A 10,518-nucleotide genomic window follows, 5' to 3' on the forward strand; every position below is an offset into this window, starting at 1 on the left:
CCCTGTAACTCTTAAGCAGGTCTGTAGATCCTGAGGTAGAGAATAAAAACGTGTGACCAAAACACCGGGCCGAGTGTGGTGGTGCGTGACTGTAACCCCAGCACTCAGGAGGCTGAGTGTGGTGGTGCGTGACTGTAACCCCAGCACTCAGGAGGCTGAGTGTGGTGGTGCGTGACTCTAACCCCAGCACTCAGGAGGCTGAGTGTGGTGGTGCTGACTGTAACCCCAGCGCTCAGGAGGCTGAGTGTGGTGGTGCGTGACTGTAACCCCAGCGCTCAGGAGGCTGAGTGTGGTGGTGCGTGACTGTAACCCCAGCACTCAGGAGGCTGAGTGTGGTGGTGCGTGACTGTAACCCCAGCACTTAGGAGGCTGAGGTAGCTTGGGTTATAGGTTGGGAACCTGTCTCAGACTAACAGACAGATACTGTCGTAAGAAAGGGCGGTGATAGAGCGCTGAAACCTCAACCCTGTGGAAGCTGAGAGCAAGGGGAGAAAGTGGTGTCAGTGCTCCAGAGTGAGTTACAGGTGCTACAGCTGCAGGCTTCATTGTAGGTGATAGAGTTGGTTGGGGAAAAGGACAAGCTAGATTCAGAAAGAAGATGAAAAGGGAGAGGAACAGTGGTCACAATGTCAGAGATCACTGGGAAGGCAACCAGAGGGCGTCTAAAGGCCCCAGGCAATATGTGGCATTGAAAATTTTAATGACTGATGAAATTTCACTTATGAGTTCTGTGAGAAAGAGGTCTAGGTTCTTTCTGGGGCTAGGAACTGTCTTGAATGATTTATGCTCATTCCTGGACCAGGGGCCGTTCATATTGGTCGGTCCTTCCTTCCTTCCTTCCTTCCTTCCTTCCTTCCTTCCTTCCTTCCTTCCTTCCTTCCTTCCTTCCTTCCTTCCTTCCTTCCTCTTCCTCTTCTTCTTCTCTTTCTTTTTCAAAACAGTTTTCCTGCATAGCCCTGGCATTTACTTCTTTTTTTTTTTTGAGACAGGGTCTCATGTAGCCCAAGCTGGCCTCAAGTTCTCTGTATTGAGGATAGCCTTGGGACTTTAGAGCCTCCTGCCTCTGCCCCTTCAGTGCTAGGATTACTAGTATGTGCCCTCACCCCTGGTTTTTTGTTTGTTTGTTTAAGATTTATTTATTATGTATACATCATTCTGCCTGCATGTATGTCTGCACACCAGAAGAGATCACCAGATTTTATCATAGATGGTTGTGAGCCACCATGTGGTTGCTGGGAATCGAACTCAGGACCTCTGGAAGAGCAGTCAGTGCTCTTAACCTCTGAGCCATCTCTCCAGCCCCATTACTCCTGGTTTATAGGATGCTGGGAAGGGAGGCAGGAGGTTGGTGCATGCTTGCCATATACTCTGTCACTGAGCTCCATCTTTAGTCCCCACTTGGAACTTACCAAGTAGCCTAGGGTGTCTTTGAAGTTACTGATGTTCCTGCCTTAGTCTCTGCTCTGAGGCTGTAGGAGTTCCCGTATGGCCTCACCTCTTCATCTCTGTTTTGGCTGGTCCTTGAGTGGTTCTGGGAGGTCATCTTGGAGAGACTAAGCACTCTGTTAGGCTCATTGAGAACTGGCCGTGAATTCTAGGCAGTATTCTGTGCAAATCCAGGATCTGCCCACAGCCCCAGATATCTCGCATGATGCTCCCCTCCTTTTCCTGGGCTGCCCTATTTATCCTCTTTGTATCCTTCTACATTGGAGCACCGTTGCATATTGTTTCCTCTTCCTGCAGAAATCGGTGAGACAGTGCACACCAAAAGCAGTTATAACCTCTTATGTCATACAGTGGTGAGACAGGCTATCTCCATCTGCAAATAGAACCTTTGTGTGAAAGTCTGGACTTGAAGGCTACATTTTGGAAAACTTGCCCACTAAGGGACAGAGACTTGTCCCCAGCCCCGCTGGGAGGTAGTGTCACAGATTCTGAAGGTAGAACTGTGGGAGACATAATGTGAAGAAGAAAAAACTAAGCTGCGTGTGGCTGTACAATACACATGAGATCCATGACTATTCCAGATACTTAGGAGGCCAAGGCAGGAGGATCACCAGTTTCAGGCCAGCCTGTATTATGCATTGAGAACCTATCTCAGACAACAGAACACTACCACCACAGAAGCCATACTGGATAACAGACAATGCACCCGCTGTATGCAAGTGGGTTGAGAAAATCCTCTATCCATCCCCTGCTGTCCAAGGACGAGGATGGCAGATTAAAGTGTCTCTTTCCTAAGTGAAAACTGGAGGTAATGAATGAGGTTGGGATGGAAGGAATCCAAGTGGATGGGACAGCTCAGGGTGGAAGTCAGTAACTACATTCATGTGTTCATTCCTTCACTGCGTGTGCCAGACATCAAGGGCACACCAGTCAGCAAGCCCACAGCCTGAACTACCTGCAGCTGGCGTTCTAGTGGGTAATTAGACAATAAAGGAAATAAAGTAAATAATAAAATCCAGAGGTGGCACCAAAGCAGCTGGAGGAGGGCCCTGCTGGGGAGTGTCCACAGGGTGTGGCTGCCATGTTCATTAGGACCATTGGGCAGTTAAATTTGCAGTAGTTTGCGTGTGAAGTTTAGGTCAAAATTGGTGAGTTCATTTTTGACTCTGGAAATTTATTATTTCAAGTTGATGAGGTTATTTTCTTAGTCCTCGGGATTAAACCCAGAGCCTACCGATTACTTAGGCATTCGACTATTCCCCAGTTTTGACCTGCTTTGGGTGATTTTTATTCCAAGATAGGAGCTCCTTTTATTGCCTAGGTTGGCATTATTTTGTGATCCTCTTCCTTAGCCTGTAGAGTAGCTGGGAGTACAGATCCAGGTGTCCAAACCCATCAGACTCTGCTGCTGGGAAAAAGCCAGGAAGATCCGTATTTCTTGGTTACTTTGTATTATGGTACTTACGGTCCCGGCTCGCAGGTGCCACGCCCCCTGCCTTTATGTGCGCGTGCGCAAGAGTCAGAGCTCATCCCTCAGACTGCGTGCGGCCGTTGCTGGAGCAGTACGGCTAGCGGTTGGATGGCGCGGGACGGAGTGGGGCGGGCAGCGGCCCTGTGCCTGGCGCTGCGGCTACTGCTGGGTCTTGGACTCGGCCTAGAGGCCGTCCCGGCCCCGGCCCCGGCCCCGACCCAAGTCCGTGTCTCGGGTGAGTGACCCCAGTCCCTACACCGCTTTCGCCCCGCCCCCGCGCGCTTGCAACGCCTCACGATTGGCTGTGCCGCTCATCCGTCTCACACTCCTCCAGCACGCGGGATTGGGTTTAGCGTGGGGGAGAACCGGTCCTGATGTGTCTGTTCAGGAGACCTGCACGTGGGTGTCTCCTGTCTTCTGATATTTCGTGCCCAGCGTACCCCTTCTCCCCTCTCTGTCCCCGTGCCACCTCCAAGTCGTCCTTCGGCCCAGCTTGGGCTGAAAGACTTAGGTTTCTGATTTTGTTTGACCTCTTACCACTCAGGGCTAGTCACCTGGCGCCTTTCTGCAGCAGCATGCCTTCGTGAAACGCTCGACCCTGAGCCTCAAGTTCTGTGGCTGTTCTTTGAGCACCCAGAGCTTCTGTTTCTCCATGGATTTCTTCCTCAGAATGGAAGAAAGGGTCCTGGAGTGTATTTCACTTGTGATCCCCAAACGTGATCAGGCAGCTGGCCAGGGCTGGAACAGGATGTTTGGGCTATAGGACCTAGAAAAACAGGTCTTACTGTTTCGAGTGTAGTTTTCTTTAGGTTTTTATTATGTTGTTTTGGGTTTTTTGAGACAAAGTCTCACCTTGTAGCTCTGGCTATCTTGGAACTCTAGCCATGTAGACCAGGCTGGACTTTTAACTCCAGAGATCCACTTGACTCTGCCTCTAGAGCGCTGGGATTAAAAGCAGGCATTGGCTGTCACTTTTGAGACAGGGTGTCACTGTGTAACAGGAACTGGACTGCAGCCTGGGCCTTCTGCCTTAGTCCCCCGCACAGAGTATAGGTGTGGGCCACTTCATCTGGCAGAGCTGTATGGGTCTAAAAAGGGCCACCCCTCCTCCCACTCTTGGTTGGTCTGTATCTCAAGCAGTCCTCTTGTCCCAGCTTCTCAGGAGCAGGGGTTGCAGGTGAGCACCGTTATGCCTGGCCTTAGTGTTCCTCTTTCACAGACGAGGAAACACACTGGATCATCCCGATTTCTGTCTGATAAATCGCCCACTCCAAGGAAACCCAGAAAGCCAAGGAGAGGAGGTCTGACTTGTCAGGACTGAGAGTTGTTAGGTATGGAGAGAATGCTATGCCTGAGGCAGGAAAGGAAGGTGGCCACCAGTGCTTGTCTCAGTTCTTGAGCGAATGTAATTGTGTTTGACTGCAGGGAAAGGATAGGAGGGGTCTTGGAAGCCCTGGCCCTGTACATGAGGTGGGAAGCTCTGAAAGGCCCCTCCTTCCTTCCTTCCTGCTGGTTCAAGTCCCTTCACTGCCTGCCCTCTAGATCAGCAAACAGCCCTGACTCCCGTTCAGAGTCCAGGAAAGGCTTATAGTTCATCTGGACTCTTTGTGGACCCTCACATGACCTTTTGTCCACACACTGTCAGGCGCTGACCTGGGTAGGATCATGAGGCCATGTCTCTGACCTAGTCAACAGGAGGATGGATGTTAGTAGTTAGGGGCTTTTGTTATTTGTGAGAGGCAGAGCTTCCTGAGGTGCATGAGACACTGCCCCAGATGTAAGCAGACATCTGAAGGCTTCAGAAGAATCACGGGTGTAGAGTGGAAGGATGGGGTCGGGAGTAGCTCAGTGGTAGAATGTTTGCCTGACATGAAAAGGGTCTAGATATCCCCTCCCTTAATACAGAGTGGAAGAAGGGAAGAAAGAGCCGTTAGGCGGAGGGAGACACATGCAAAGGCCCTGTGATGAATTAGCCAAGTCTCTTAGATGAACTGAGGAGGAGGCCAGGGTGGAGAGGGAAGGGATTTAGCTGTGGTTGTGAGAGGGCCAGGGTGCCAGGGGTGCTGGGTGATAAGAGTGGGCACCTGAGAGCCCTCCAGTGTTCTCTCCTAGTGGGGGTTAGGTGCTAGGGGTCCAGTTTAGCAGTGGCATGTTTGGGTCACACAGTGTTTTGACCTGGGAAGAACTTAGGTGATGAGGCAACAGGACTTGGTGACTAGTCATGTTGTCTTGTTTTAAGGCAGGATCTTCCTGTGTGACCCTGACTGTCCTCGAACTCAGGATCCTCCTGTTTCCAAACTCCCGAGTGCTGAGATTACAGGCATACACTTCCACACCCGGCTTTTGAGCAGGTGTTCTATCCAGGGTCTCAGTCTCCCCTTTGCTAAGCAGGTGGGTTAGAACAGGTCCCACTGATCTGAATCCTGAGCCTCTTGTAGAGCACTTTGGGGAACGGCTCCTCTCTCAAGTGTTTAAACATGAGTTTGGAGATCTCCTGTGTAGACTGGCCATTTGGAACCTAGCAAATTCTCAAGGGTCAGTGAGACCAGGGTTTGAGTCCTGACTTGTCACCAGCTCTGTGTACCCATAGACTTTTGATAGACTGTCTACCTAGCAGCATGCATGAACTTCCCGGGGCCAAACACCACATACACGGTGCTCTGCAGAGGTTGACTGCCAATACAGTTTCTGAACTCTGGGACATAGCTTGTCTCCAGCTGATTGCAGCTCTACCCATTCTCTCGGAGGGTGTTCTAGTTTTGGAATCCCATTTGTCTTCATCTCTCAGGCTCCAGAGCTGACTCGTGCCCGACAGACAACTTCCAGTGTATTACAAGTGGCTACTGTGTGCCCCTCTCCTGGCGCTGCGATGGGGACCCAGACTGCTCTGATGGCAGTGACGAGGAGGAGTGTAGTAAGTGATCTTCCCTGGAAAGGGGTTTCAGAAGGAAAGTTTGGACTGGTGCCAGTTCTGGGGGTAGGGATTATGAAACGGCTATGGTTATAGGACTGGGTGAGTGGGACTGGCCAAGCAGGGCAAAGTGGAGTCTACAGATCTGGACTGGAGGCAAAGGCAGGTAGGTGTCTGTAAGTTTGAGGCCAGCTGTTGCACAGAGAGTTCCAGGACAACCAGAGCTACTTAGTGAGACCTTGTCTGAAATTAAAAATAAAAACAACAGTAACAACAACAAAAGAGCTGGGGTTTAAGGCAAGCGTGGAGAGAGACTGAGCAAATAAGGGAGGAAACTAGGAAGACGAGGTATTGGAAGGTGGGGTTGGTACGGGCAGCAGGCAGAGACTGTACACAGGATCAGCTGTTTTTTATTTAGTGTGTGTCTGGCACATGTGTGTGCAGGTGTGTTTGCCAGTGTGTGTGTGTGGAGCAGAGATTGACTTGGGTGTCTTCCTCTGTTGCTCTCCACCTTACTCTTGGAGACCATCTTTTACTAAGATTGGGACTTCTGGTTTCAGCTGGACTGACTGACTCGAGTACCCAGGATCCACCTGTCTCTGCCCTCTTTGCATTGTGGTTAGGGATGGACCCTGATGAGGGCTGGGGTCAAACTCAGCCCACATGCTTGTGCAGTGAGCACTTACCCCCTGAGTTATATACTCAGCCCTGAGGAAACGTTATTTTATATCTCCTTGGCTGGCCTGAAATTCTTTATGTAGACCAGGCTGGCTTCAAACTCCTAAGAGATCCACCTGCTCTACCTCCTGATAAAGTGGTGAGACACCACTCCCAGCTCAGTCAGCCACTTTTAGAAGCTGAGATTTAGAATGAATTGGGCAACTCAAGTACAATGCTTCCTTTTGTTGTTGTTGTGTGTGTGGCAGGGTTTCTCTACATAGTCTGATTGTCCTAGAATTCACTAGGTAGATTAGACTGGCCTTAGACTCAGACAGAGACTTACCTTCCTCTGCCTCCTGTGTTCTGGGATTAAAGGTATGTGCCACCATGCCTGTTATACTAGGCTTTCTTGCATGGATGTTTGGAACCTGATTGACTATATGTTTCAGGGATTGAGCCATGTGCTCAGAAAGGGCAGTGCCAACCACTGGCTACCCGTCCTTGTTCCTGTGATGACATCAGTGGTTGCCCTGCTGACTCTGACAAGAATCTTCTCAACTGCATCCTCCAGCCCTGTCAGGAGGGCAAACTACGTTGCATTCTGGGTGATGTCTGTATCCCACACACATGGCGCTGTGATGGCCACCCAGACTGTCCTGACTCCAGTGATGAGCTCAGCTGTGGTATGTGCCCTGGGTCTCGGTGTATCTGTGTGGGTGGGGAGGGCTGGCAGTGACTGAAGGGCATTTGGTACCTTCGCATGTGTGACTAGACTGAGGATGTGAACATCCTCCCAGGACCTCATGCTTGTGGAGGACAAGACATGAGGAGTAGAGCTTCCCTGCCAGCTCTGCTCAGTCTTCCATCAGGATGACTTCTAAGAGTTGGCACCTGGAACCCTAATGTACCCCACTGCTAAGCCTCTCAACTACCCATGCCTGGGCGTATTGCAGACACCAACACAGAAACTGACAAGATCTCCCCGGAGAGTAACACCACAGCTACAAGGACTCCTGTGACCCTGGAGAATGAGACCTCTCTCAGGAATGCAACAGTTGCCTCTGCTGGGGACCCTTCCCGAAACCCAAATGCCTATGGGGTTATTGCAGCTGCTGGTAAGATAGGCCTTCCCACGTGAGGAGCTTGGGATGATTGGAGGGGGCACACAGTAGACTGCCCACGGATTAGCGTTGATAGCTTCTACCCTCCTTGCCCCACCTCTGACCATCTGTCTGTCCCCCACAGGGGTGTTGAGTGCCGTCCTGGTTTCTGCCACCCTCCTCATATTGTTACGACTCCGAGGTCAGGGTTGCCTGTCCCCGCCAGGGCTGTTGGTGGCTGTGAAGGAGTCTCTGCTGCTGTCAGAAAGGAAAACCTCACTGATCTGAGGACACGTGGTCACCACCTGGCCCTGAGTGCAGTCAGACTGGGGAAAGCCACAGTGGGACACGCAGGCAGCTGCTGGCTTCTTGAGACCTGGGCTCTTGGCCACAGAGACTTTGGTTTTAAGCTCCTACACACATGGTTCTAGAGACTTGGGGTCCTCAGATATTCCACTTGTATGTGGGGCGCTTGGATGGAGAATTGCCATAGCCAGGACTGAGGGCCGGCCCCAGGATGCTCCCAAGAAGTGGGGCCACCCTGGCTTAGACACTCCTGCTGCTCACGTTGATGGGTGGTGATTAAAGTTTCTTTACCTCCTCTACTTGCCTCTAGCCTCTGTTTCCCTTGGCCTGGGCAGCCTGGGGTCTCTTTGGGATCCCCCTTTACTAAGAGGGAGCCTTCAGCCAAGAGAACATGGGGCTGTGTTCTAGACATGTTCTCTACTACTCTGCCTCCTACATAAAGTGGAGCTGGGTGTTGAGTCCACCTGTGTTAACAGTGGGCTTAATGGAAGAAGAGGAGAGCGAGGTAGTCTCTTCTCTGTCATGGCTGCCTCTCCTGTGACGTGGAAGCTGGGCGATCCTGGTTTGAACTTGGCCATTCCCTGGTTTTGTAAGACCCCAATCTGAGCACTTGGGCAGGGGAGGTAGGAGAATTAGATGTAATAGGCTCGACGGTCCATACCTGTAATCCTAGCTCTGGGGAGGTTAAGGTGTGCAGATGTGGAGTTCAAGGAATGTCTGGGCTACACAGGGAGGCTTTGTTTCCTCTCTTCCTCAGATTCCAGATGTCTGAGCATGAACAAACAGAAAACAAGAAAATGGAATTCACATACAACTTGACTTCTTAATAACAAGGCATAGCTCTTCTCAGACTCTTAGCTCTTAAAGTCCTGGTGAAATGGTGGGGACTGTTGGAGACCCCCTACTGGCAGAGGAGCTACCTCTCTGGTATATATGGTGGCTCTTTTTAACCTGAGGTCTCATGATGAGTATCAGAGTTCTGAGGCTGTGCAAGCAGGAGCACCTGAGTCCAGATCCCCAATACCTATGTAGAAAGCTGGGTGTGCCTGTGATCTTATTGCTGAAGGTGGGTATGAGGATAGGAGGACGCCAGAGACTTGCTGGCCAGACAGTTCACCCTGAGAGCTTGTATTCAGTGAGAAACCATGTCTGAAGACAAGGGGGAGGAGCTTGGGATAGGCCTCAGTGTTTAAAGCACTTGTTCCACAAGCGTGGGAACATAGTTTGGATCCTGAAATCATATAAATGATGGCTGAGTGTTGCCCTGCCTGTAATTTTAGCCTCAAGAAGCCAGGGCAGGATCTCCAGAGCAAGCAGGCTAGTAGATCCTGCCTCATTGACTATGATAGAAGAATAATCCAGGATGATTCCTGTCCTCAACCTCAGATGTCCACATGCACATGCATGCATAAATGTGCATGTGGACTCCCCAGTGTGTGCCCACACACAGACATACATGCACACTCCCCATTCACAAACTCTTTAACCTCAGGCTTCAGTATACGTGTGTATGCATTTACACTTGCACATATGCACCTGTACATACAGTTAGACTCCCTGCCTCTGTCCCTCCGTCCCTCTCTTTCCCTCTTGAGTTCCCACCCAGCCCAGCACATGCATACAAATCTCAATGAAAAGAACTCCTGGAGCTCTGGTGCCTGGTGCCTGGGTGCAGAGGGAGGGGGTGTGAGTGTGCTCCAGGAAGGCTGAAGGTAGGAACTGCTTTGGCTCTGAGACTCTGCTCTCCCTCCCAGTCCTTTACAGGGGAAGGAGGAGGAAGCAGAGTCTGGATCTGGGCAGAGGGTTGGGACTGTGTTTGAAAGAGCAGTTGATGCTTCAGCCAGGATGGGGTGCACTGACTGATGGCAGAGCCTCTTGGAGGGAGGTGGGGGAGAGCTTTCCTTGGCCCTGGGGACTAACACTTGAGTCCCCTAGTTTTACCAACTGAGTGTTGGGGAGAGAGAGAGAGAGAGAGAGAGAGAGAGAGAGAGAGAGAGAGAGAGAGAGAGAGAGAGAGAGAGAGAGAGAGAGAGAGAGCCCGCCACAGTAGGCCCTTTCTAGCTGGGAGAAAAGCACTTCTGTAACTTCAGGTTTCAGGCAGGAATAATTTGAACTTCAGGCCAGCTTGAACCACATAGTGAGATCCTGTTATCATCCATCTGTCTGTCTGTCTATTTCTTTCTGAAATTAGAAGATGATTTTTTACTTTTAGGCTAGTTTAGGGAGAGAGAATTTCTTTTTACCTTTCGCTGTGCGCTGTGCCTGTCAGCCACAGGTCACAATTGGCCAGCATGGTGTCAGGGACCATGCAGGGCTGTACAGTCCCCTGTTACCTGTGCAGACATGTGGGATCTAGAGTTATCTAGAGTATTTGGGTTCTCATTGAAGCAAACCACCTGATACTCGGTGGTTCCAAACAACCTGCTATGGTATTTGTGTATCTCATTTCAAGAGTGTCACTGTGTAGTAGAGGCTAGCCTCAAACTCCGACCGATCAGGCTCAGTTTCCCCAGTGTTAGGGTTACTGCTGTGATCCACCACATCTGGCCCAGCATGTTGTTCTGACTCACTGTGGTTTCGCAATATGTGGGTGTCCCAGGTGACTTCAGCTGCCATCCTCTGGG

The 10,518-nt window shown here is 50.8% G+C and overlaps 1 protein-coding gene across 1 annotated transcript; it reads left to right on the top strand.

Annotated features, from left to right (window-relative positions):
- The first annotated feature begins 2,975 nt into the window (after window positions 1-2,975).
- Cd320 (CD320 molecule) lies at window positions 2,976-8,183 on the top strand. The gene is made up of 5 exons (XM_057772529.1): window positions 2,976-3,152; window positions 5,706-5,831; window positions 6,938-7,171; window positions 7,442-7,603; window positions 7,734-8,183. Exons 1-5 carry the CDS (start codon window positions 3,026-3,028, stop codon window positions 7,874-7,876), a joined length of 792 nt encoding a protein of 263 aa, XP_057628512.1. The 5' UTR covers window positions 2,976-3,025; the 3' UTR covers window positions 7,877-8,183.
- Window positions 8,184-10,518: the final 2,335 nt, after the last annotated feature.

This window comes from Chionomys nivalis, chromosome 6 (genome assembly GCF_950005125.1).
Source record: "Chionomys nivalis chromosome 6, mChiNiv1.1, whole genome shotgun sequence".
Lineage (NCBI taxonomy): Eukaryota > Metazoa > Chordata > Mammalia > Rodentia > Cricetidae > Chionomys > Chionomys nivalis.

Bases quoted from the DNA above. Each gene is read 5' to 3' on its own strand.
- Cd320 (XM_057772529.1), top strand. From the start codon at position 3,026: ATGGCGCGGGACGGAGTGGGGCGGGCAGCGGCCCTGTGCCTGGCGCTG. The intron at 5,832-6,937 runs GTAAGTGATCTT...TATATGTTTCAG, and splicing joins CAGTGACGAGGAGGAGTGTA to GGATTGAGCCATGTGCTCAG. The intron at 7,172-7,441 runs GTATGTGCCCTG...GGCGTATTGCAG, and splicing joins CAGTGATGAGCTCAGCTGTG to ACACCAACACAGAAACTGAC.